The following is a 23145-nucleotide window of genomic DNA, read 5'->3' as shown; positions in this document are numbered from 1 at the left end:
GAGATGAAAACTCACTGTTTCCCTCCACCATTGATACAGGGAGAATGGCTGGACCCAGATTGCTGATGTGATTTCTCTAACACCCAGGGCTTGGATCACTGACATCTGATTACTTCAGCCTCATGCAGGACAGCTATTCTGTAAGAGTTAAACCTGAGCCACCCATAGCTGCTTAGGAGCCCTGGGTTGGTCACTCCTACTCAGGGTAGACATGCTGAGCTGTTCTGTAGTGCTTTATCCATACTAGCAACGCTCAATATTTCAGTGTCTTGACCAAATCCTATTATTCTATATAGTAAATTCTCAATACAGCAAATTCTCTGAAATATAGCAAATATTCAAGCAACGGCTGAAGATGTTTGAAGTGCCAAGTTTTCCCCTTGTTCTGCTATAATAGAAAAGCCTTGACTCAGCTTCACATGTGCACTCACAAAAGCATAAACAACAGACAACCTGTCTGGTTCCTGTGAAAAACACTTATCTAAATCAAGCAATTAAAAATGACTGACCTTCATATATATATATATACACATACATATATATATACACATACATATGTATGTATGTATGTATATGTACATAGAGAAGTGAAGAAAAGTTCTCCTGATCTGCATCAAAGTAACATGTAAGGAGATCACGATAAAAATGACAGGACAATGGGAAGGACTCATTTAACAATACATGAGTGAAAAATAAAGAGAAAAGCTTCTTACCGGCATATTGTTTTTGCTATCAGGACAATTTTCATCCTTTTCCACTTGAATCTGCTCCTGACTTCCTGATTTTATAAGGTTTTCAACTGGGTCTGTATCTTTAAATTCAGCTTCTGAACCCTTCATTGCATCAGTTTCATCTTTTACAGTAAGAATATCAGACATCCTCATTAGAAAAGTTTATTTTAAAATTCTACAAGAAACACGGAACCTTTAGGACAAAGAAAAAGTGAATCACTGAGTATTTTTTTAAAAAGAAATACACATACCTAAACAGCTATCCAAAATAAAAGTTGTTGTGTTGTGAAGATTTGTTTTCCTGTTACATTCTTCCTGTCCCATATCAGAAGGAAGGAGTGATTGTTTTCTTTTTACCACTTCTATCAGAAGCACATAACAGCACAATTTCTATATGAGAGAACTAAGCACCACACTGCTGGATGACACTTGCACATTTTCCTTTCTGTATTTTAAAAACAAATTCCTAAGCATTCCAATGCTCCAAATCAAGTGAGGTTCCAATAGAAACAAGGAGAGATTTACTCATTTGAAGGGAAGAAAGAATTACACATAAAGAGTTAAGTAGATAAATTACAATGAACCAAGTGTGCAAACACAGATGAGTTTCATTAAAGTTTTAAGCTTCCTAATTGCCAGTAGCAATGGGACAGGTTCTGAATGAAGGAGTTCTCTTACACACTAAACGTAGTGAAACTAGCCTTGATATTAAATCAAGCACTCTCTCAGAAGCAAAGACAGACAGAAACAGCAAGTACTATGAAAATTATTAACAGTTATTAATAACAATTGCTTATAATAATTATAAGTATATAAGGAGAACTCTAATGATTAAAGCCAATAATGGAACCACTCCAGTTTTCCCTAAGAAATACAACATACAATTTATTCCCATTACTTAGTTGGGGTATAAGATGTAAAACCAAGAATAATCCATTTCTTTAAGGAAACAAAGAGTGTGTTCTACATGCTTCAAGCCTTTGATAAGAAAATAATTTAATCAAATAATGTACAGAAAAGTCTAAGTAAGTATTTGGATTTATTACCTGATGTGTCCTACAGTTTGGGGATTGTGGTTTCCCACAAAAATAAAATAAAATAATCCAAAGTTCCTTTTCACAGTTGTCAACGAAGATGTCAGTTGCAATGAACCATCTGGAATCTGGCAGGAGGAGTCCCATGTCCTTATCCCCAGTGTAAAGTCCCGGACAGAACGAAGTTGTCTTGAATCAGCAAGAACATCCCTTTCAAACGCCTAAATAAATAAATAAATTTTAAACATTGACAACTGAAACACACAATAATTTTATTTGGGGGTAGGGAGGGGTGTGACCAATCAAAAAACCTGAATAGCCATTTAAAGAAAAAAAAGCACAGAATCTCCATTTCTCACATGTATTCATTCTACTTGCTTAGCCAGTAGCAGCAGTAGCAGTTTTCATCAGACTTTCAAATGCATTTTGGTACTACAGAGTTACAAAGCATAATAAGCATTTTGTTGGCATCCCAGTGAAACTATTTCTATAAAGAAGCAGGTATCATCCCAAAGTCTGAAAAAGGCAGTTAACAAGAAAGCAGCAGGTGTGGAGGAGCAACAGGCCATGAAAGCTCAGAAAACCCTCTAACTATAAACAGTTTTCTCTTCATTGTAGTTCATAATCTACAAACACAACACATAATGGATATTTTAGGCAACTGGAATTACAGAAGATGCTTTTATTCAACTCAAGTAAGTGCCCTTGACTGGGATTTACAAATTTCTAGAACACCGACGAAGTTCCACCTTCCTTCTTTTCAGACTTTCTTTCCTGAGAAATAAATAATGCCACCACCCACAAGGGTGTGTGATTGAAGGGGTAGGCAACAACAGGTGTCAAACACCAAACATAATGTAAGCCATGGAGGTGGCAAAATATCCCAAAGCAAAGGAATGTAGCTCAACTCTGAATGATATGCTGAAATAAAGCTTGTGAGGATCTCTGCACTGTGCTCCCCAAACACATTTCTCACAACTATTCCAGGGCTTATTATAAAAACCATACAAACGATAATGAACGCCAAGAATACCTTCTGTTACCCCAGCTGAACTACTTAATTTCCATGTGAGTAACAAGATAATTACAACAGTTTCAGGAAAACAAACCAACAAGTAGAAAACATCCAAATGTTTAAAGTGAAATGAGAAACAAATGAGCCATTTCTTCTGCGGTTATGAAGAATTTTAACCAATGTAAGTAAAGAACCTGCACTAAACCATCCCATTTCAACATGAGGAGCTGCAGTACGTGCAGGAAGAAGGGGCCAAAAGACGTATCCTGAAAGATTTAAGTGCCTCCCACAAGCTGCATCTTAGCTCAAAGGGACTCAAAAAGCGCTGTGCGCTATGGGATTGCTAGAATGAGATTAATGGCAAACCTCTGTGGTCATGTGACAGTGCCCAGCCTTCCAGCAGTCCCACTGCTTTGTCAATATCACCATTCTGCAAATGGCTTCACATAAATTCATCTAACAGAAGGTAGTTAAATACAGAACTAGCTTTACGTTATGAGAGAAAAAGCCATATCCTGTTTCAACAACTACCTACAGAACTGAAGTTGGCAAGTAGGATTTACTATGAAACAAAAGAAAGCAAATACTTTACATTCCACAAGAGAAAGTCTCACCAGCTTGTAAACAAATTGCTTTGTATATAATAAGATACTGCAATCTTATGCTGAAAAACTGTGACTGTAAAAACAGCCCAAAGCAGCACTTCACAAGATACAGGCACAAAATGAGCAAATACAGTATTCCTGCCCTCCTCACCACCCCTTAAAAAGAACCAAAAGCCATCACCCTGCAAAAGAGATTTAGCGAGGTAAGATTTTATGTGGTCATTTAAACAGCATTTGACATTTAACTTCAGTGCTAAGGGATGGATCTTAATCCACTGCTCCCTCATTGCTCGGCTATCAGAGAGCAGTGCTGCACTTGTGCCTCAGCACCACTGAGGGCATGGCAGCGGTGTGGGCAGCGAGGCCATGGCACACAGACCATGTTCCCCAGCCACAGATCAGTTTCAGATCTCAAGCAGCAGAGTTTGATAAATACGAGATACTACAGATGTTTGGACTTAAAGAAGCGTGGAAAATAAAAAGGCCCGGCCGTGTTTTCAAAACATCCGATTTACTGAATCATTAGTGGAGGGAAAAGGATTAGAGATGAAAGAACAAACTGGAAATAAACAACGACAGAAATGCAGGGAAGGATAAGCAGTGCTGTTTGGTTGCTGAGTTTGTTTTTCCAGACAATCCAGATGGTGATTTAAGACTTATGAAGGCGCTCACAAACCTTTGACGTTCACTCCATTTGAATACAGATGCTTTTCAGTTTAACTGACAGCATTTAAATCGCATTTAGAAAAATTATTTAAAAAGATTACAGGCTGAAGAAAGAGATTACGTACACTGCACATATAATCCTAGAAATTAAAATCTCATTTACCTCCTACACACTATCCAGGTCGTAAGTGCAGTGACAGCAATCAGCACTGTCCCTATACATACTGAAAGTTCTTCATTTCTTTATTTTTCCCCAAATTCACGTCTGTCTCTTTGCAGCACCATTTGTAACACATACACCAAAACGGGTTACCAGCAGTCACCTCAGAGCAACTCATACTGCAGAGATCTACGTGCTTGCTTATGGCAATCCACAAGATTAGTGCACAAGAAGTCCTTATTTTCTAAAGCAACCTAACTGCAAACAATCTTATCAATTGCTATGAACAGATTTCTCAACTGCAGATAGATTTAAAGCCTGCCAATTTAGCCTGTGCTTCAGATTGACAGCAACAGATACATAATAGAAAACTGAATCTTGGCTTACCTAACTTTTGCTTAAAAAAAAACCCCAAACAAACAAAAAACAATACAACAAACAAAAAACCCACCGGAGATTCACTGAAATTCATAGTGCAATCTTGTGGTTTGTGAGCCGCAACTGAGTTACTTGGATAGCATCCCACCACCCAAGTTCCTTCTAGTTGAGACAAATTCATAGCTGAGATCATTCAATTCTAGTTTCTATTATTACACAGATTAGATTAAACAGACTTAAGTACTTTTATGTGCTGCAGACAGACCATGGACATCCTTCTGAACAGTCTCGACAGCATATAAGTTGAAATGCACACTCTTCTCCTTCTTCATCATCTAGATAACAGTGTACCACCCATCACCCTCAATTCTTTCATTTCTCCTTCTGAAAAGCGGTAACCACGCAGTCCAGACAATTGCTCTGAATGTGCCCCTTTCCAGAGGGAAAACTGCTATTATAAGCTGTGAGATGGAAACCTTGTGCAAGGAAGGCAAGCACTTTTCAGTCAGAAAAAAAGTAAAAAAAACCATCAATGCTGTGCTTTTACCGCTTTCTTTTCTGTAATCCAAAGTGCAAGTGATTAAAAAAAGACATCAAAAGAAGTCATCAAGCAAAGCCACCGAGTTTTATGACAGAATCATGAGACATATAAAAGCACTGGATCTTTTGTTCCAGTTTCTGACTTGAAAACCATCATTTGCAAAGTGCTAAATTGACTTGTAATGAGTGAGGATATTTCTGGGAACAGGATCTACTCTACTTAATCCAATTTCTGTAATAGGCATCAAGACTCCTATCTGCTCCTTGTTAGGCAATGAAGATAAAGATAGGAAGCTTTGCTCTGCCCAGGGTGGAAGAAATCGATTCTTTTGAAAAGCAGATGAAGAGAACAGGTGATTTTCCGTTCTTTGTTGAAGAAATTATTGATACCATGATGGTGGGGGAAAAAAAATAAAAGTCAAAAATAAACAACAAAACAGAACAGCTGACAAAATAACTGGTATCCATCAAATACAGGGCAGGAAATTGGATTAGAAGTGTGGGGGGTTGAAATCTACGTTCAACACACAAAGCAGATACACTGCCAGTAAAATGGGCAAATGAAAATTTATTTGTTAAATAAGCTTCTTCTCATCAGCTGTTTCAACAGCTCTAAAGAATATCTGCTGCTGTGTACAATATCTACCTCATTTTTATTAGTTTTAAGTAGTTTATCCCCTAATCTGATAGTCAAAATCACAGTCAGCACTAAATTCCCAGTTAGGATTGCTGCAAGCGATTCGGAAATCTCCAAGCAGTGTGCAGTTGTTTACCTTGTCTCAGTGCCCAACTCAGTTGCTCTGGTTTTATACAGTTGTAATTCTCTTCAGAAGTCAGAAGTTGCTTTAACTGTATTATCTGAGTAGAAAAGGCTGGAACTCAATTACCTGTGCGTACTCTCCCTGAAGCCAGACACTCAAGTTCATGAAAAACAGTATGGAGAAAAAAAAAGAAGCAAAAAACATATTAGAATCTGAGGCAGGAATGGCCAGGAATTGAGCTGTCTGACTATCCTAGCACTAACTTGCTGCTCTAGGAAAGAAAGGTGAGAAACAACACCACGTAGCAGCTAGGAAAAAGTAATAGCAAATATTCAGGCTCAGAGACAGGCAGGAACCAAGTCTGGTGTTTGCCCCAGCTTTACATATATATGTTGAAAGAGCATTACTTTGCTACACGGTTGTTATGCACTTTCCACATACTAAATGTGAGAAGAGGTACAAACAGAAATTGATTTTCCCTGGTATGTCTACATTTCCTGTAAGTCACAGAACACTTCATACTTCCAAAGACTCCACAGCTTTCAGAAGAACAAACCCAGGTGAGATGAACAAGTTTGCTGATCAGTGATCAGAATTCCTCCCTCACTGCTATGAGAACCATCTTCACTATCAAATGAAGAGACAGAGAGAACTGCGCTCAAATCTTAGTTGGAAAACAGCTGGGGATAGACTATATCAATCTGAAAATATATTAACAATCACATATTTTTGATGTTGGTTTGATTTTGCTACCCTTTCTTAGCAGGGAGAAGAGGCCGACCCTCATGCTTTGTGACAGCCTCCTTTCAAGGATCTGTAGAGGGCAAGAAAGTCTCTTCTCCAGACTGCATGTACATCTGTACCCATGCATATACATATGCCCAGAGGAATCACAGTGGCAGGTTATGTTCTATACTGCATATGCTGTATTTCATAGAACTGAGTGGAATCAGCGTGTGGTTTACTTGCCAAGCAAGATTATAAAGATAAGCCTCCCTAGAGTGAAAGTAACGAGGAAGAAAAAAATGCATTAAAAATGCTCCATACTAAACAAGAATTGCCTTTACTACAAAAAGACTAGACTAGCATTATCCTCATCAGAAGCTGTACTGTCTGAGAACCTACAAATTCATGTGATTTTTCCTTTGGGAGAGCTTTGTACAGGAACCATACTATTTCAAGAAGTCTGTTACAGTACCTACGTGAAGGAAAATAAAATAAAACCACTGGCCTCAAATTTCTTACCATAACTTACACCTGGAGTAGCTCCCTCCACAGCTGAAGTGGAAGACTGACTGATGATTACAGCAGTACTTAATAAGTACTAATTCTTTCCTCCCCAGTCCACCCCCTCCTTTTTTCCTCCTCACCAAGAAAGGTATGTACCTTACCAAGAAGGAAAGATCTTCAAAGACTCCTATACAGAAGACTTGCCATACAACAAGAGCTGTTCCAGTTATTTTTCATCTCAATTCTTTTAGGCAACATTTAAATACGATGTAAACATATTTATGCTAGCATCATAACCTCTGGGTTTGTATGATTAGAACAAACATCCATCTGCCTGACTAACTAAAACCACAAAGAACTCACTTATGTTTCTTTGTTAGGATGAAAGGGGAAAATGTTTATGCCTTAAGCAAAAAGATATTGATCAAAATTATCTCATGAGAATACAAACTACAGGTATAACTGAAAGAATTGCGGCACCTAGCTACTGCTTACTTCTTGGGGATCACTATATCTCTGAAGTTGTTGGACAAACTCAAAGTGGAACTACTTACTTTTAGCCAGTAAGAGCAATACTTCGAGCAGGTAAATCATCAAATAAACTCACTAGTGAAGAAGGGAAGGTCGTTTTTTTTCCTTTCTCTCCTTGTACTTCTGCTCATGCTGCTGGGGCACGGTTCCACCTTCACCTTTCCACCAGCTCTCATGTCTGCTAAACTTTTCCATGGTGTGATTCAACAAAAAGTGATTGAAAACCATACAGCTCTGTTGCTAGGGTAAGTTTTTGCTGGCTACTGAGTTACACTGGTGCACAGAAGAGTTGTTACGAGTGCTAGTCAGCATCCAGTTAGCAACAAGAGGAACAGAGAAAGAACTGCTCCTCCCTCCTTCTGCAGAAGCAAGTTTTGTGTCAGCAGCACCACAGTGGTCAATTAAGGACACTGTTCAATAGCATCAGTGCAATTATCTATGTGAAGGCGTAGATTAATATTTTTGGATAAAAACAAAACAAACTGTCTATTAACTGACAGTCAATTGATGATTCCCAAGACAAAGAACGGACAAGATCACAGGCACCTGCATTAGGAACAGACCAAGTCCCTTCTGGGAAATTCTCCTTAACAGGGGGGCAGGAAAAGGAGAAAAGAAAGAGTAAAGGGAAAGGAAAACAACATTCAAAAAGATGCAATCCTGAAACTCCCAACTTGGAGAGTAAAGGATTGCAGTGGGAGCCACAATTCTCCCTCCTGCCAACAGGCCAGGCTACGCTCACAGATGCTCTGAGAGCAACGAGGCAGGCTCTGCAATCCATGTTTCGCTCTCCTTCTCTCACAGCTTTACCACTGCAGCCCATGGGTTCAAAGGCTTTTTGAATTTACTACATAGATTTTATGAAAACACAGCAGCTCACCTAACAACTAACATTCAATTAGCATAAAATTCAAAGCAACTTTGTACGATTATCAAATAAAGAAATTGGAATTGTTGAGAGCCAGCTGCTCCCATCTTCCAGAAAGCCAACAAATAACTGCACATACTTTCTACATGATCTCTTATGTCTGAAGCTTGAGAACCACCAAATGATTTAAAAAGGAGCAAGGAATGTTGGGTTCCTTATTCAAGTATGATACGCAGAAATGACTAATAGTGCAGCATTTAAATAAGAACATTATCCTTTTTTTTTTTTTAAGTCCAAAAAAGGTTGATTGTTTATATTTATGTACTAAAAAAAATGCTGTGCAAATGAATCCATGCTTCACTGACCTTAATACACATAATTGACAGACAAATGCTTTTCCCAATGCTACTATCTGCAGGTTTTTTTTGTATGTTTGTTTTTCAGTTATACATTTAACATTGGAATGCTATTTACTGCATTAGCATTAGAAGATGCTAATTAAATCAAATAAGAAGCAAGCTATTTACTAATCAGATTTCCAAGAAAACAGAAAGAGGATGGATGTGAGTATAAAAGAATGACATGGAGTTACTCTGCCTCTGCTGGAGGGGTTCTAATACAACAGCAGAAGCTGGAAGAGAACGTTCTCACATCTTAAACACACCTCCTCAGTGGTGTCTAAGCTCACATAGACCTTCTTAGATTGGCTGCATTCTTGCCTTTTTTTTGTAATTATTATTCCGAGTAATAATGAGCAACACCTCGCTGACAGTGAAAAAAGAATGTCAAGGTAATGCTTTGAGGAATACAGCTGTGTACGGGAGAATAAGGAATTCAGCAACTAGCGAGGCTAAGGTGATCGTTCATTTATCAACTTAAAAATTCTATCCTAGAAGAAGACTGACAGTCTGCAGAAACACGGGCACCATGCAGTGCTCCTGCAGTCACCTGGAGCACTGGATCCTCAGCAGGGTCAGCCAGAGTGGGATCACTCTGCATGCAACACTGCTGTTCTCTTAATTCTCTTCTTGGACTTCACTTTGGACTTTCAAGATACAATCAGAGCAAAGTACATCCAAGGACGTAAACAGCTTTGTCTGGAAAACAGTCCTCATAAATCAAGCACCACTACAGCAAAAGGCAACAAGAAGGCTCCCCTGAGGTTCTTCCAGGCAGCTTCTAAATCCAGCAGCCTTAAGGTGCTTTTGTATGGCGTGAAAACATACATTTTTAAGAGAAGCAAGTCTGACCATCAAAATCATTTTTGAAAAAGAAATAAGGAGATGGCATACCACAATACTGCCTGACAAAAGTTCAATCCATGTGTTTAGGGCTTCTTACAAAACTAGAATTCTAGGTTTGAACGATCTAGGTTGGATGAAAACGTGTTACAAAACACAACTCTGTGGCTGGTCCACTCTCATAAGAGTAATAACATGGAGCAGTTTATCCAGTTAGTTAAAGTTGTAGCGACATCAGGAACTGTTCTGCTCCCACCTTTCCTTTTTGGCGGAAGAGGGAGACAGAAGGAAAGAAACATTTTTGAAACAGCCTTCAAGCCAGATACTGAAACTGTTTTTGCCATCACTGTCTCACGGGCAAACACCTGCACAGGGCAGCTTAGAGTGGCAGAAAAAAGCCATTTTAGCCTGTACATCATATAATTAACCTCTCTCCAACCATACACTTCAGAAACAGCAAAGCATCAGGCTGGTGGAAAACAAGCGCTGAATGGCTAAGCCTCTTGCTGAACAGCAAGCTTGTCTGGAGGAAAAAAAAACTAGAAATGTTAATGAAAGGCAACTAAGTTACCTTTAATTTTGCTAACATTGTTCTGTTGGCCTGTGAAATGAAATGAATGCCCTTCTCACATGACATTGCTGTACCAGCAAAATCTCTATAGATACAACTGTGCTGACGGAGATTTGGCTGGCTTAGTGTACATCGTTCAGAGAGACCTAACTGACAGCGCATGCCACCTCCTGGCTCTTACGCTGCTTCTGCCCTGGGAGCTCTGCACCCATACCCCACCCCAACTTCAAGCCATTTCCTGTTTAAAACAAACCCCAGCTCCTCACTTTCTATCCCATGAACATGGCAGCTAACAATTTTAATACAAAATTAAATTACATGCTTGGAATACGTAAGTTCACATTTTTCCACTGGTATTTATAGATATAAGAACAGGGAATAAAAAGGGTCTCTGCAAGAGGCACACGTTTCAACAGAAGACAATGGCAGCAGCAGACTCCAAGTCCATAGGCCAGAATGACTCCGCTTAGGGCCACGGATACCACAAATTACAAAGTGGGTTTGGTAATCCAACGAGCTACGAAGCCTCCAACAGCAGGCATTTTCCACCTCCCCCCAGAACAAGAGTCACAGATGCTGTGAATTACCACGATGGTCTGTTCTCACAAAATGTAAAAGGAAGACTTAGAGAACAAAACAAAGAACACACAAAACCCAACAGCAAACAACAGAAGTGCCATTAAATTTCCCACATGCTCATCCATGCCATGGTTCCTTTCCTTCACAAAACAGTACATCGCCATACATGTGCGTTTTACTTCATGATACAGTTACCAAAGGTGGGCTCTCTACGCAATCTCATACAAGGTTGGGTTTGCACCTTTAGAGAGAGCTCGCTGCCCAGCCATCCATAGGGCTGCACGGAAGCGGACTGACACACTCACTGAAGCCACTCAGACAACAGAAAACCACCAGCTGGGTGCCATGCTGCCAGTGACACCCAGCCTGCCAGGGACACAGCCACCAAACACACAGCCCAGATCGAGCTCCTCATTAGCAGTGCACAAGCAACTGATGCAAAACCCTTCTGAAGATGTGAATGCACTATAAGATGGCTGTAGAGATTTTAATTGCCTTTGCCATAAGCATTCTCTAGCACAGCCACACTGCTTCCACAATCAAAGTTTATTCTAAACTAAAGGAAATTCTGGTATTTGAGACAGAAGTAGTATAAACTGTATTGCAAACGTGTTAATTTCATTGTAAAAACATTTATTTCTTCAGTTTGACATCATGAATACAACAAGAATCAGCAAGTTAGTTCACAGTCCTAGCAGATAAATGCAGCTTTTCAATTGGCAGCATGAATGTCATGATACTTTCTGAACTGCCACATGGCCACTATCAGAACACAAGTAAGGAAGAAAAACATTTACTAAACAGAGGGGTGGAAAAAAGAAAGACAGTTATTATAGCATGCCAAATATCCTACTTGCAAAGACAGTATCCAGAGGAGGCTTTTATAATTTTCTCACTTGCAAGAAGCTGCTGTTGCTACCCCATCCGTAGCACTGCCACAAAGCTCAGCGCACTGCAGCAGAACAATGCTCCCCTGTCTGTATTTCTCTAGCTACTGCTCTGAAGAATCCTGCAGACCAAGTTAAGTTGGACGCAAATGGAGCAGTTCTCATTCACTGCCTCCATGGCCAGAAGGTCATTTTGGGATACAGTCATTCCTGACCAGCAGGAGATCAGGATGCTATTCAAAATAAAACAGACATGAGATTTTCTGGTGCTGAGACTGCTACTATCTGTGACAGGTCTAAATCCTCCTTTTTTTTCCTCCTCTTCTGCTACCTCTGTGTTCAGTCTCTATCCCTACTAGCAGCCAATGGCAATGGTGCTCACTCCATGCATCTTAGTTTTCAAACACGAATGGCCAGGTCTAGTAGTTTGTATTTGTTTATTTTTAAATCGTTAAGATGAGCAAGGAACTGCTGCCAGCACAGAGCAGCCAATGGAGAAAAGAAGAGAAGAATTGGGCCGATTGTTTAAATCTGTTAACTGCATCATCAGACACACATGGCTATGTATCTGATATGGAAATAGAGACAAATGCTATAAATACTGTAGAAGCAGAATGTCCCAAATCATTTCACTATTCTATCCCATGCACACTAACATTATAGGCTCCTCTTAGGACTTGCAAACCAGCACTTTGAAATACGCTTCGTATTAACCACTTCCTTTACTGTAATAGGGCTCCATAAATTGCTGATAACAATTGATAATTAGAAATAGATTCTTAAAAACAGCTTAACAACTGACTCAGAAGGATCTGTGATGTGTACTCATGGCCAACTGCTTGAGTCTATTAACTACTATCATCATCATTTCTTTTGAATAAGAACATAGAGAGGTAGGACATATCATTAATTAAAAAAATTATACTAGGAAACAACATAATAGAGCTGTCTATCTTTAAAACCACATACATCTAAACAAAAACAAAAACTTAAGACACATGAACGCATCAACACAATTTGACAATTAGTACAGTATTTCCCAAAACTGTCTATAGCAAGTTTTGATTAAATGTAACCTACTAAGAGGTGTCTCTTTTGCATGCTGTAAGGAAAACAAGCTAATAGGAATGGCAATTAAAAAAAACATTTTGTTTCTTAAAATTTCAAAATGGGTGCAAGGAGGCATAAACTACATTAAGTAGGTGTAAAATATTAGCTTAATATTTAGGATCTTTTCTAACCCAATGTTGTATAAGAGTGAATTTGAATCCCTTCTACTGAAGCCTTTATCATCTGTTCAGGTTGCACTCTCCCTTTCGGTCACTGTTCCATACAGACTGGTATGGGATGCTGTAGCTTTAGTTGTCCATTTCATTGCAGTGCGAGATTGGATAAGGCTGCTGAAGTGCAGGAAAGGAGGAAAGAGTGGAAAAATATTCTGTAAGAATATTTTAAGAATATTCTAAGAAAAATAGAGGCAGTCTATGGTGGAAGATGCCAAAACACAAGTGTTAGTTATTGTAACTGCCGATGGACAACATTTTTAATCCCTTCAGAGAGATTGCTTCACAAACACTACGTTGAAACAACAAGAAAACAATAAATGCCTACAACAATTTAAACTGTCCTTAAAAAATGAGAAATAATTTTTAGCTTGGTATTGAAATAGTCTTCAGGGCATCTCTGCTTCGTATTAAAAAAGAAACGAGGATTTGGAGAAGGAACAATAGCTACCCAAAATAGTCCTGCCTAAGAAATGTACTGCATAGATGCTCATTTGATGTTGTGTCTACAGCTCTATGAATGCCTCTTATAGAGATTATGCCAAATGCAACTGCATATAAAAGAACACAGAAATAACTCATTAATGTGAAGTGGGAAAATAATTTGAACTGAATGTGTTAACGTTTCTCTCAAACAAGAAAAGATACTGAAGCAATACACTTAGCCTAAGTAACAATTTGCATCCTGGAAAGAGGCACTGGAACACAGGGCTAGTTTACAGGAACATGAGAACCTTAACTTAGCTATCTCCAACTCAGAGCGTGCTCATGAAACTTTATCTGTTGTCAAACACACATAATTACATTTGCAAAAAACTATCTAACAGAATAAGCACAGCAAGAGATACGCAAATATAAAGTTTCAATTCAATTTAAATTTCAAAGCAATATCACACATCAAACATGCAGGAGAGATATTCAAGAGATAAATGAAAGGCTGACTAGAAAGCAATCAGATACTTGCTAAAGAAGGAATGAGTCTCTAGGCTCGGTCAAGAGCAGAAGATACACTACACAGAAAGCCACTTCAAAATCATTCTCCTGACAAAAAAAATACTCCCTAGGTTAGCTGTACTATTGTCAGGGGAAATTATTATTTATTTCTGGTTTTTATTTGTACACTCACAAAAAATTACATAATTGAATTTTGCACATAATGCAGAAGGACTCTACCTCTGCATTCCCCCAAAACACTCACAGTAAGATCTCCGGGCCTTTACATTTTCAGGACAGAAAAGGAGAGCAGCAAACTCCTGGAGGAAGAGACACATGGCTAACAAACTGCAGTGCTTTAACTAGAAGATGTTTGCTTTTAGCAGGAAGAATGAAAAGGAAAATGAGGTCTTTATATATGCAAGGTGGGGTACACAGCTGCTGTGTATTACTAATCCTTCATGTTGCCCCTGGCTTTTCCCAGTACTGGATATTCTCATTCATTGTGTTACTTCTAAAAAAGGATGCAACCCTTTCACAACCTTTGTGTTTGCCCTACAAACTCTCTACCTAACATACTGCACTGCTGATGGTGTGTGCGGGAGGGGGGGGAATATTGAGGAGAGTGCATACAGGGAGGGAAATCAACATTTCTTGTAAAACCATTATCCAGCTACTAATAAAACCAAGGATTTACCTTTTCCACTGAAAAGATACAATGACCAGCAGTTTTGTGAAGACTGATGAAGTAAAAAATAAAGACCTATGAGAAGATGCTAATTCTAAACCAGTGTTATTTTCTTCAAGGGAGAGCTGAAACAGAAGTTCCCAAATAACAACATTTATCCCCAGAACATCAAAAACCCAAGCCATAAGCCCGCTCTCATATCTGTAAAAAGCAAAGATGTTTGGAAAGTCAGGTTCAGTTGTTGTGTTATCATCCCAAAGAATTATAAACACCTATGAACTCAGAAACAGAGATTCAGTGCCAGGTGCCTAATGCCAGGAAAGGGGCAGCTGCAGCTAAGTTGAGGAAGAGCAGTTTACTTCTCCTCAGTTTCTACCCCTCAAGTGCTTCAGAGGGAAAACACTATGGAATGTATTAAACTGAGGCCTTTATGTCAGGACAAATACCTATTTTTCTGAAGAGCTGATTTAGTACAAGTCCTCTTTACTGTTCAGATCTTAGAATCTGCAAATCAATAGGTCAGATAAACCAAGAGTGAAAATTCCTTTCAGAGCAGGTACACATTCCTTTCTGCAGATTCAGAACCAAACGAGCAACTGAGGATTTGAACCAAGTAAGTTCAATACAACATGCAACGAAGACCTGAACTGCAAATGAAAGGAAAGTTGGGGGAAAGATGGCAGCTTTCATTTGCTTTGTGCCAAGGGAGAGGATTTTGGAAGTTGGGTATTTTTAATATTGTTTTTCAATTTATTTCTCTCCCTTCAAGAAAACCAAAACCATCAAATATCTCAGCTGTGCCCCTTCGTTTGCTCCAGAAGGAGATGCTGTGGGTACATTTTGTGAGAGAAGCAAGTGTATTTAACTTGTAACAGTGAAAGCAAGTTGAGATAAATTCCGTTGGTCACAACAACAGCAGATTCATGGATTTTACTATAAACACCACCACCTCTTCCTCCATGCTCCAGATTCAGCTACCGTTAAATTCTTAAGTACAAATATATCTTTTTACATCGCAGAGCACTCAAGGTTAAGCAAGCTCTGACTTCTCATGGAAAAGTCAAGACACAGAGGGAAGAATGAGCAGGAGAGAAGAGGGAGTGAAGGACCCTGAGAAGAAACCAGCAGTCAACGCAGGATTGTTACTTTCTTGCACATCTATAAAGGAAAGCATCTCTAGTCAAATGAATCATGCAATGGCATTATCAGACACTAAGGAGACTAAGTTAAATCACCATATTTAATATCTATGGTTTAAAAAAAAAAAAGCAACAACACAAACAATCAATCTTCAATTAATGCCACATAAGAGGAGACTATTTTTTAAACAACCAGGACTGGGGCCTAGAGTATCCACTTGAGGAGCATCCTGCAATATTACAGATTGGATAGTGGGCTTTGCTAGATAAACAAAAGCTTTCTCATAAATGCAGTACTAATTTTCAGAATGTTGCTAAGGCAACAGCAGTCTGCAATGAGAATTCTGAATAATGAGCAGGTGGCAATATATGAAGATCTTAGGCTCCTGACTGAATTATTCATATGTACTCCTGAATAGAGAGATTTATAAAAGCAATAGCCCTATTTCATCACCACAACTGCAGATACTATATACCATGTCTAGTGTATTTATTAGAGTTCTAAACATGCATCTCGTTATGACATGCAGGGCAAGATTACTAGGCTGAACAAAAAAGACCCATGGTTCTAGCATAAAAAGACACGAGCAGTTCTTTTGCACAAAATCCTGAGATACACAACAGAAAACTATTCTTTTAGATTTGGCTTAAACAATCTGAATCTAGTTTTCTGTCTAAGACCATCCTTGTACTGATGAATGAGTTAAGTCCAGAGGAACAGGAACAAACAAAAAAATAATGACCTGTGGAACAGACTGAGAAGAGCTGCACATATTCTATCCATCATGCACTTGCATTGCACTATGCATGCAGAAAAATTCCTGCTATGGCACAGGAATCCTTATGCACTGTCTCCAGATACTGTTAGCGCACTTGAAAAGCAATGGCAGCAAGACTTGGCAGGATTTTGTCAATTTAAAACCTTTATTCAACTCTGATAACTGAATGTCCAACTAGAACTTCAGAACTGATTTAAATTCCTTCTTTTAGTTTTCCAGCAAAGCCTCTGATTAACTGGCTAGCAATAATCTAAGCATCTGGACGAGGTCAGCTGTGATTATTCTTTTGCTCAGTATGACAGAAGGTAAGCTATTTTACTTGTTTAGAACTGAGCTGATACTTCCTGCAAGTTCACTGAGTTCAGAAGCTGTAATGAGATATGCAAACACAAACAAAAAAACCAACGTCCTTTGTGTCAAAAGTCTCAGATCTCCACTTTAAGCACCAATAAAACAGTAAAGAGCATTTTAATCTATGTTCTCAATACCTGGAGATTAACATAGTTTATGCACTGAGATAAAAATTCATTCAGTACATGATGACTGTACATAAGTGTTTGTAAGTACAAAGCTGCTTCACAAAGTTAATGTGATGAAAAAGTGTTCCAAAAGAACAGTGTAATTAGATAATAAAATTATTCAGAATCATTTAGATGAACTGAGAATTCCACTATCCATTAAGTGTATCTATTTACTAAGAACAACTGTTTCAGTTTAGCCCATTTTCAACTAATATGCATTAATTTAAGGTCAAGCTCTAGAACACATGGCACATTAAACTGTCATGTTATCACATGCAACAGCCATCCAGACCTGAATACCACAGACCTAGGAATGGTTTTCAAACTGGAGTTCACTCAGTAAAATCTCACAACAAAAAGCTGATATCCAAAAAGCTGGTATCTGGTCAAATCTAATCAGCCATGTTTCTGAGCCAGCAAACCTTCCTGAACTCTGTTACAGCCAAACCATTTTCCTGCAGAAACCACAACTGAAGACCATTTAGTAGAGACAGTTCAATTTGCAGAGGATTACGCTATCTGATTCTTATAGTTAGTCCTCCTGAATTGTTTATAAATGAGCTACTGTGCTCTGCAGCAGCTTTTCTAAATGGGGTTTACGATCCAGTGTTAAGCAGCGCCCTGCATTGCAGTTTAATTTTGTAAATTCCTTTGTTCAACTTTCTCATCGGAGGGAGGGCAGAAGACAATTGCCTCAGTGATACGACGGCCTGACTCAACAGCTGTTTAAGCATGATTCTATATTGCTAAACTGAAAAGCCTGGTAACACAGGAAAGCAGAGAAAAATGAGCATCCTGCTGCTTCTTAATGAACGCTTTTGAAAGCATATCATTAGAAGAGCAGCCTAATTGCTCAGACCCAAGCACAAGGGAGATGGAAAGCCTATTTCTCCTTTCCCTGACAGGAAAAAAAAAGGAAACAACACACACAGAGCATCAATTTCTGCCATCCTGGTACCCAGAGCTTTCAAAGATATTTCATTTTCTTAAGGAGCAGAGAGTTCTGTCAAGGAAGCAATGCAAACTTTGGCACTATGTGCCAAACATAACCTCCTCCCTCACAGTTTAATCAATGAAGCGAATGGCCACACACTAAGGAAATCTACTGGGATCAAACACTGCATAAGCATCTCCCTCTTTAGAAGGGATGGAATATCTAGGAGTAAACATAATGAAGGTTTCAAGCATGACAATTTTCTTTTGTGAAGCGTGAACACAGGACAAAGACTGCCACCCATAAAACTATATTCTGAAGGATCTTGAACTCCCACCATTTAATGTCTATTTAAGAAACAAATACAGCGCTCCAGAATTTGATGAAGTTACCTGAAAATTTTCTGGACAGCTAGTTTGGAGAAGGAAAATTGCATGAAGGAAACAACAAAAAAAAGGGCCTGTATTTTCTTCAAAAACATCTCTAAGATTCCACAACTGAGTCAAAGTAAACTTGACAGGGAAAAACCAGCCATCCTCAAAACCCAAACACCAAGCAGCCCTTTCACTAGCTAAACAAAAGCATATACACCTGGATCTGGGGGCAGAAAGGTTGTCAAAGCTCAATAGAACAGGAAAGAAAACTTTCACATTTTAAGGGTTCTTTATTTACAACCTACATTATGCACAGCCCAACACACACAGGCAGTGGGAACACACCAGAAAGCTCTCATTCTCACTGATACCAAATGTGGGGGTAAGGAGAAAGCTTAAAGAGGCAGTGATGTTACAACTGAATCTTTAAGAGTCACATTCATATTTTCAGAATATTCAAGAAAAGTAGTATTGCCAATTAACAGAATAGCTAACATTATTAGAATTACTATTAGAAGTCTGCATTTCTCTGACCAAATGGCTTTACCTTTACAGACAATCCAGGTCAGGAACTCTGATATAGCCTCAGAGTACAACAATCCAGGGCTTGAGGACAATCACACTGTCCCTGATGCATCATTTCCTTACATAGATACACTAGTTAAATTAATATACATGAAAAATTTCAATTTTATGTTTTCTATTTTATAGTTATGTACCTAGCTTACTTAAGGATTCTTCATTAGAATACTTATGGAACTTACCTGCACCACAGATTCCCTAAAGCAAAGGGAGAAGGGGCTCGCAGGGAGGAGATCCTTTTAAAAGAAAAAGCTACAAACTCAGCTGTGTGAAAAGGAAAAAAAATAATACACAGATAATAATTTAAAAAAACAGACGGAGCAACAAAAAGTAACAGGAGTCAGAACTTGCTAACAAAAGTTTTGTGTTCCACATAAATAGAAGAACTGCAGAAAAACTTTATGGCACATCTGAAATTGAAGTTGAAAGAGTATGTTCAAAGCAAAAACAAGATTCACAATGTAAGTGCTGAAAACAGCATAACCAATAACTACAGACAATTAGAACTGTCTCGTGAGATTAAGGCAACCTCAAAGCAGAGAAATTTTTTTTGTATAACACAAAATACATGACGGTATCATTTGATGATAGTAAGACAAGCAAAGAACTAAACATAAGGAAAAAATAACCGTATGTTTGGGTTTTCAGCACATTCTAAAGGAAAGCATGAACCAAAGGCAACAAAGTCAACAGAAAATGAGTTGCGAGAACGTGTGCACCACACAGATTATGCCAAACAACTCTATTTAATAAAGAAATATTTCTTAAGAAAGAAAAGGAGTAGGCATTACCTATTTGAATTACATGTGGTATCACACAGGAAATAAAGTAGAAACAATGAAGATTAACAGAAATAATCGTAGGTAATTAGAAGGCTTACTAACAAAAGGTATTATAAAAAGCAGTAAATTAATGGAGGGGGCAAATGGATGAAAGGATTATAACTACGAGCCTGAGACCAACTTTGCTTCATTTCAAGTCCTGCTGCCTGAAACGTAACACTAACACCCGTGGATCATAAATATGGGAAGTGCAACCTGGAGAGGAAAAAGATTATCTCGAGGATGCTGATAATGGAGTACTGACTTAATGCATTCTGTAATACAGAGAAATTCCCTATAGAAGCACAAGTGTCGTTTTAATGAAGCCCTGGTGAAACATGAGATAGAAAAATGGCATTTGCACTGGTAAAACCTTGCATGAAAAGCACCACTGCACTCTAAAAATAACGTAGCTGAAGAAGAGACTGAAAAAGAGCATTTAGTCAAAACACAGACTGAAGAGCAATTAGTCTCTATCAAATGGCACACGTGGCTGTAGGAGACAACAGGTGGGCAGAAGAGCTACTTACACTAGAGGAAAATGTCACAAAACCACGCGCTATGAACTCACCACAGCCAGCCATGCTGGAGGCCAGAAGACATTAAAGAACCAGAATAAGTAAATACTATCTGTCAGGAAAGGAGACAGCCAGCAATCCAATTAATGTTTATATTTGAGACAGTTAAGAATTGATTCTTTCCTGCAACAACAAGGGCCTGGACCCACAGAGTCTCTACCTTCTGTTTTCAGACATTCATGCAATGCAGAGTGCATTAAGTTTCATACCTGTCCACATGCATTCCATTATTTTGCTGATAATTAGTACTACAGATAGACTAGATTGACTGGGAACTGAGTATTTGTCCAACTTTGTTTTTAATTAGCCTAGTAAGAACTCTTTTTTAGTGTCAGCAAGAATTTTTCCTTCTAATTAGAAGACGCTGGAGAAAGTCCACTTAAAGAAAAATCCTAGTTATACGCTGGATGCATCCTTTGATTTTAGTTATATTTCTAAAAATTTCAAAGAACAGTTTAAAATCAATGCTTTGTCCTCCAGCAAGGTCTATGGAAGCCTATCATTGAACACCTGAGGGCATGCAGCCTCCTTACAGTAGCCATGCCTACACTCAACCTATTATTAGTACTTACACAGCCTCAACTCAAACTTAGTTTCAATGTTTTAAAATCTCAGCAATTATAACCACGTACTTGCAGCACTTGCAGGCATGAGTGAAGAATGGATACAGAAAACTACTGATAGTGCAAACATAAGTATGTTGAGTTTGCTAAGTTATAAGCAATACTGAAGTCGAATGTTAACTTCATGCTGAAGGAAATTCTTGCTATGTCAAGAGCGAGCGAGCTGCCCAGATACAGGCATCTAGTGTGGCCAGATACAGCACGTCTACAGGACAACACCACAGTGGAGGAGCAGCACACGGATACAAGATATTTAGGACAGCATTGGACAACTAAGAACCCCATCAGATCACTCCGATCTCAGACAAGCAACGTATTCTAGAATTGTCAGCAGTGACCTAAAACATTCCTCTGAATCACAGGCATACTGTCAGACACATTGTCTGACCAGAGTTGAAAAATCTTTTCAAGGTTCCCCACACCCAATTATTGCAATGTTAGAAATGGGCTGAGCTGCTTTCTGCTAAAAATGAGCCTATATTTACTCCATGTTGGAAGGCAGGACAAGAAAGAGAGATACTGAGAATACCTAGACATTTACATTTCTTGATCTTCATGGAACGTATTACGTTTAAGCTTTCAAACTGCTGTGGACCAAAGAAGATAGGAACACAAATCAAGTCTAACATTGTCCAACATTTTAACAGGAAAAGCCAGAAAATAAAAGCTGATTGTATTCTGAGCTAGCACAGCCTTCACTGCTGTTGTGATATGCAAGTCTTACTCAAGACTACTGCTCTTTGTGCTTTGCAAATTAAACTTTACAGTGTCAGTAAAATACAAGATTAGATAGAAACTAGTAGGATGTCATCACAGCTAAACAAACAACCTACCACCGGATTATCATACATTGCAATCATGGGATTATCCTAGTAACATTTATTCTGTTCATCTGACTGCTCCAAGAGTTCAGCCTAAAAGTAGCTTTTTGAGCTCAGAAACCTCAGCCAATACATGGTCTTAATTCAAGATGCTGGATGAAGGCTTTGCTGTATTTAAATCATTAAAAGCTAGGCTTGCTTCTCCCAGTAACAAGAAGGTCCATATAGCTACAGACATCTTGCTTTTGTAGCCATTATTTGAAAAGGGTAGAAAAAAGGACCTGAGTAATCTAACCACACAAAACATTAGGATCAAAAAATACTAGGATTTTTTATGAAGTAACATAGAAGTTCAAGTGGTGAAAGGTTAATATCCACTTACTAACCACAAGTCTAGCCAGAAGGCATTAACATTCCTATGGTTGCCTTCATCAAGTCACTAAGTAGCTCTGCACGTCCTGTTCCTCCTCCCATCCCATACCACAAGGGTGTTACTGACTTCTGATACAGCTTCACACCCTTGAAAGAGGAGCTTATATTTCCATGAAAATAATGTAATGTGCAACGAAACACGTGCCTAGAATCCTTTTCAGGCATTATTTGCAATGAAAATACACTAAACATTACTTTGAGGTGCTTAAGGAAAAAAAACCCATAACACCTGAGCTAGGAGACTAATTACTTGCTATCTTTGTTACAAATTAAAAAAAAATGAAAACAAAAAAATCAACGCCTTGTTACTGCTAATTCTAAAAACAGAATTACTATCAGTAGATACTATCAATATCTAATTATCCATTTTACAACAGTTCCTTCCATTGAAGTGTATGCAAATAGTCATTAACACAAGAACATTAGTCAGCTTCCTTTAGTCAGAAGGAAAGTCCTTAGGCAAAAAGTTCTTGTTTGGGAGTAGTCTGACTTCCCAAGGTTAAAAAAGATAAGGATGCATCAACTCAAAAACCCAAGCAGAGTTTTATTTTGAGGCAAGGTACTATCATTCTGGGTAGCTATGTTAAGCAATCGAGGCAGTTCAAAGAGAAGTTAGAAACTGGCAAGGGTTTGGTTCCTGCTTTAAAGTTCTGAAAAAGATTCAATAGATTATGAAAGAAAATGAGAACAATATAATCCAGGCATCACGTCTCACTCTTTAAACACCTACAGTGCAGACCAAATCTGAAATACATCTCTTAAATCGAGAGACAGAGAGATTTATGGTGCTTTCAAGGAAACAAGCCTTTTACTGTACCTTCCATTGAAATACTCCATAGA

The 23145-nt window shown here is 38.5% G+C and overlaps 1 protein-coding gene across 18 annotated transcripts in view; it reads right to left on the bottom strand.

The window, feature by feature from the left end:
- R3HDM1 (R3H domain containing 1) overlaps positions 1-23145 on the bottom strand; it is a 68895-nt gene that overhangs the window by 40731 nt on the left and 5019 nt on the right. For 13 of the 18 annotated variants that reach the window (XM_015289908.4, XM_046944135.1, XM_046944138.1 and 10 more), the window contains exons 1-2: positions 1778-1844; positions 714-924 (exon numbers count right to left, since the gene is read on the bottom strand). In XM_015289908.4, the coding sequence (XP_015145394.2) occupies positions 714-884 (171 nt within the window). In that variant the 5' untranslated portion in view covers positions 885-924; positions 1778-1844. Of the gene's footprint in view, positions 1-713; positions 925-1777; positions 1987-23145 lie in introns of those variants that run through there. The other 5 variants (XM_046944130.1, XM_046944132.1, XM_046944131.1 and 2 more) reach the window with 1 other exon arrangement.

The sequence above is a fragment of the Gallus gallus genome, chromosome 7 (assembly GCF_016699485.2).
Source record: "Gallus gallus isolate bGalGal1 chromosome 7, bGalGal1.mat.broiler.GRCg7b, whole genome shotgun sequence".
In the NCBI taxonomy this organism is placed as follows: domain Eukaryota; kingdom Metazoa; phylum Chordata; class Aves; order Galliformes; family Phasianidae; genus Gallus; species Gallus gallus.
This window is presented reverse-complemented; position numbering and strand designations above follow the sequence as displayed.